Genomic DNA, 4,949 nt, shown 5'->3' with positions numbered 1-4,949 from the left:
TAGCCACACCCTTCCTTACAGTCAGTAGCGTAACGTCACGCTCGACTTTCTCAATGAATTAACCTGGGCCGTTTTCGTTTAAACGGTCAAACCGATCGGACCACTGTTGTTCGTTTATTAAATAAGGTCGGACCTAGTAATCTGATGCTGCTTTCAGGCGAGCCTTGAGAAAGCCTTGCAAGGCCTGCATACACATTTGCAGGTCCGCCAGGATTTATACCCGAAATTGTTACATTTATAAACAGTCAAACCGGTTGTTCCGCATAAACGAACAGGCCCCAGGTCAACATCCACTACCAAATCCGTGTTTGCGTTAGAAGGTAAACATAAGTGTGCTGTTGGATTACAACGTTTAACCACATATAGCTCACCGCACATTTGATCAAGGTACGTAAAATTTCATTACAATATGTATGTCTTTTTAACCTTACACGGCATTAGCCATGTCCTATACTGCTTTTGCAGATTTGAGTTTACTTGATATTGTAAATATTGGATCTACATTTGGTTTGCAATATTTCACCGCACCTTTGTTTGAGTAGAATGATAACCCCCTCCCTCGATACACTCACTTCAGTTAACCCATCAGAATAGTGAACATATGCACAATGTATCATCAACAAAAGCTAAGATGCATACACAAACTAGCACCACTATCGTACTTCCGACTAGACATAGTAGAGAGTCATTCGCACATCTGCTACATGGGTTTATGTGTTGGTTGGTTTATTGCGTATATCGAGCTATTAACAGGTAAGGTCATCTAAGGGACCCCTCCATGTGTGTAGTGTGTGCTGGAGGCGATATGTTGGTGTAATTGTGTACTGCAATAGCGCGGATCTGATGCTGACTTCAGAGTGCTCTCTCAATGAAACACCATGCCGAAGGCACCCAACACGGCATTCCACCCGGTCACATTATACTAACGATTTGCGATTACCCTAAATGGTGAACGTTTACGATGATAAACAACTACCAATTTTAAAGACGTTGGTAAATCTCGGCCAGGGAACAGAACCCGATGCCTTCCCCGATTGGGCGAATGTTAAACACGAAGGCAAAACAGACAATGAGTGCAGCAGATTTATTGTGGTCTATGGCAAGCCAAGTTGTCATTTATTCATGGAGCAATGTTGATCCAGTACTTAACCAAATTATATAAGATATCTCATAAAGTATATAAGATATCTTATATAATTAAATAAGATATCTTATATAATTTGGTTAAATACTGGATCAACACTGCTCCGTGCATAAATGACAACTTGGCTTGCCATTGAGGTCGTCAAAATCAAGAATACAAAATCAAATCCCAAATTCTACAAGGGTTTCCCAACATTAGTTACCTCTTATATTTTTTTTAATCCTTGATTGCTACCGCAATCACTTAAAGTTTGCAACCAACAATATCAACCTGGAGAATTTCAATAAAACTTAAATCGGTATTTGTCATATAGTAATGTTAATCGAAAAGGGACATTTATTTCCACTTTTGATAATAAGGTGTACGCTCTCGATAGACGTATCCTCTTGAAATATATTAAAAAATCATATAAATAACTTTTAATGCTTGTTACTTTATCACCTGCATTTCACAATCGTTCACAGCCTCTACAGTGGACGCTGCTTCTTAAACCCCAATATGTCAATAAATGTGGCCGATCTCTTATTTGATATTGAAGTTATTGAAAAAACCAAATACCTAGATGTACTTGCGTTATTCATCTGAAGTTATTAATAGCATTACATTCGCCGTTTTGAAAAAAAAATTAGACTCAGATTTCCTTTGAGATAAATGTCTGAAAGTGTCCCGCTTGTAAAATACAATAATTTAAACAAGAAACAAAATTGCTGAAAACTTAGATTCTAACACATAGGCTTCCGAAGTACTTTATGTAAGTTTGCTATCACCATGACATTTTCGGAAAATTCATTTACAAATTGTCCCTAAATACACAAAATCGTGGCGTTATTAAAAGGGATATGAACAAGATAAAATTAGATATTTTCTAGTTCCTCTGTAATATAATTCAAGACAGATTAATATTCAGGAGGATACCCGGCATAGAAAAAAAAATCAGTGTTGGTCTCGTTCCTCAAAACATGAGTATGATAAGTTTACAGGAAGCAACGTATATTAAGCAACCATTATGAACTATCCAGTAGAATCAATCTTGCTCACGGTGAGTAAGGTTACCACTGGTTTCTAACATTCTTATTTGTTTTGCAGAAGAGGTAGACCATTTATCAGCCATCATGACCGAAATTCAGTCAGTCGGATGGTACGGTGTCCTCAGCTTGCTCTTGCTACAGGGAAACCATGTACTATCACAACCAAGCAGTGACCTACCTAGCACCACAATCCAATGGTCAACACGACTCGGGCCCGTCTTAGGTCTCAACGTCTCGCTAGACAATGGGAGCAGTTTCCAGTTCAAGGGAATACCTTTTGCTAAACCACCGATAGGAGATCTTCGATTCAGAAAACCAGAGGTGCCAAACGCATGGAGTGGAATTCTCAACTGTACAACATACATGGACGCATGTATGCAAAGTGGAACTCACGTGTCAGAAGATTGTTTATATCTCAATGTGTTTGTGCCCAACAGTCTAGACGCATCAGCGAAACGTGCAGTGATGGTGTGGTTTCACGGCGGGGGTTTTATTTCCGGAAGTGGATCCAAAACCGATGGCTCAACTCTCGCACTTCATGGCGATGTGATCGTTGTAACAGTCAACTACAGGCTGAACTTGTTTGGTTTCTTTACCACGGGTGATAACTCTGGCAACTATGGACTTTGGGACCAAATGTTAGCTCTTCAGTGGGTTAAAGACAATATCGGAGATTACGGTGGCGACACTACAAGAGTGACTATATTCGGCGAATCCGCGGGAGCGGTCAGTGTTGGCATGCTAGCGATTATTCCTCAGAATAGAGGTCTGTTTCAGAGGGTCATCGCACAGAGCGGATCAAGTGTGGGGCCCCGTAATTCTGGTGTGGAGGCGATGAAAGTATTTTCAAGGGTAGTGAATGAACTTGGCTGTTCCTCCGACTCTTCGGTCTCAACCGTGAAGTGTTTACGTCGACAAAGCGCCGAACAACTAACCATTGCATTTTACGCAGCATTTAATGCTGTGCAAGATGCCAGCTTTACCATACTTTCAGCTATGGGCCCTACAATAGACGGGGAGCTGTTTTCAGAAGACTTTGAGGCGAAATTAACCGACTACGAAAGTGATGCTATGAAGTTTTTCCGAGATGTTGACTTTTTGACAGGGCTTAATTCAGCGGAGGCCGGGATATTTTATAAAGATCTCCTTCGTCACCAGAGAGAGTTTCCGACGTTCAACTTCACCGTAGCAATACCGGCTAGTATTGCAAATAACAATGTCATACCTACTCTTGTTCGACAGCTGTATGGCAACTGTGATGATATTTCCAAATCGATAGCTGACAGGTACGTCTACCCTATACCAAATGGTGACCTTGACGCTCAAACGTCTCGTGCCATAAAACTCTATGCTGACGTCATCTATCACAGTCAAGCCTTCCGGTCTTTAGATGCTCACCTTGGGACCAACGCTAAGACGTACCAGTACTTGTTTTCACACGAGCCCCGATGGGGACTGGTAGAGCCAAGACCACTGTGGCTGCATGGAGCAAACCACGGTGACGACATCGCCTTTGTATTTGGTCTGAACGAAATGTACCCTAGCGATATTCCTAAGGACGACACTGAACTGGCAATATCGAGGAGAATCATGTCCTACTGGACAAATTTCGCCAAATCTGGGTAAGAGCAATAACGTTAATCGTTGTTTTGAGATAACAAAAGGAGTTGCAATATAGTTCCTCAACACCTTTTTTTTTGCAAATAAAGCGTCAATACAAGTTTATAATAGAATTATCTAAAAAAACAGCTTTATGTAAAAAAATATTGTCTACGCATGGCATTTGTCTGCTCCAAAATCGTAATTTACATAAATCGTTTATCAATACATCACTGCATTACAATAAATATGTATGTTTTAGAAATCCGAATGGCAACGACTCTGACCTTTTGGAATGGCCTCAATACACCCTGTCTAACAAGTCTTATATCAACATATCAGTGACGGATTCTTTGGGGCACGCGCTGTGGGTCGACCGGATGAAATTCTGGAACAAAGACGTGCCTAATCAACTGAGACGATGTCGGGAGACAAATGGCGTCAGTTCCAGTATGTCCTTCGACATGCAACTCTCGGTCGTTATCTGCAGTCTCTTTGTACTCTATAATTTCAAATGAACGTCTATGTTTGGTCACTGAAAAAGAACATGTCTGCCAAATTGAGATATTAGTACTTCAGTAATGTCATTATTCAGTATTTGCTGCAATCTCCCCCATATAGTTTGGTGTATTTACTTTTATTACTGTGAAAAACATGTTGAGCTTGTATTATGCAAACAATAGGATTACTGAGAAACCATATCACACTAGAATATTAAATTGTCATTACTTTATGAAACGTTCTCATATCACAATAGGATCGCGTCACCACTTTATTTATGCAGCGTAACCATATCATAATAGGATCGCGTCATCACTTTATGCAGAGGTATCATATCACAACCGCGTCATCATTTTACGCTGCGTAACCAATTCATATGTAGATAATATCAACTATATTTTCATTGTTCCCGATTTCAATTTTGATTTATTTTAAAGGTAGGGAATGTCTACATCACAAAGGAAATAAATTTCAAGTTAAAATAAATTTCCAATTGAATAGCTTTCCAGCATTTTTTGTTTTGTTTGCAACTGCAATATCTTCACCTTTTGTTCCTCTTTTAAAATTGCAATTCCTACACTGTTTTGATAGACATAAAACACCTTCATTCTTCATCTTTGGAGAAAAGAAACATCTTATCATAAGACTTTGAAATAAAAACCTGTCGATATAACCAA

General features: G+C 39.6%; 1 protein-coding gene across 1 annotated transcript; it reads left to right on the top strand.

Moving 5' to 3' along the window:
* The first annotated feature begins 260 nt into the window (after nucleotides 1-260).
* LOC110460992 (carboxylesterase 5A-like) lies at nucleotides 261-4,949 on the top strand. Its single transcript, XM_021514251.1, has 3 exons — nucleotides 261-387; nucleotides 2,231-3,794; nucleotides 4,034-4,949. Exons 2-3 carry the CDS (start codon nucleotides 2,257-2,259, stop codon nucleotides 4,287-4,289), a joined length of 1,794 nt encoding a protein of 597 aa, XP_021369926.1. The 5' UTR covers nucleotides 261-387; nucleotides 2,231-2,256; the 3' UTR covers nucleotides 4,290-4,949.

This window comes from Mizuhopecten yessoensis, unplaced genomic scaffold, assembly GCF_002113885.1.
Source record: "Mizuhopecten yessoensis strain PY_sf001 unplaced genomic scaffold, ASM211388v2 scaffold10529, whole genome shotgun sequence".
NCBI classification, from domain to species: domain Eukaryota; kingdom Metazoa; phylum Mollusca; class Bivalvia; order Pectinida; family Pectinidae; genus Mizuhopecten; species Mizuhopecten yessoensis.
This window is presented reverse-complemented; position numbering and strand designations above follow the sequence as displayed.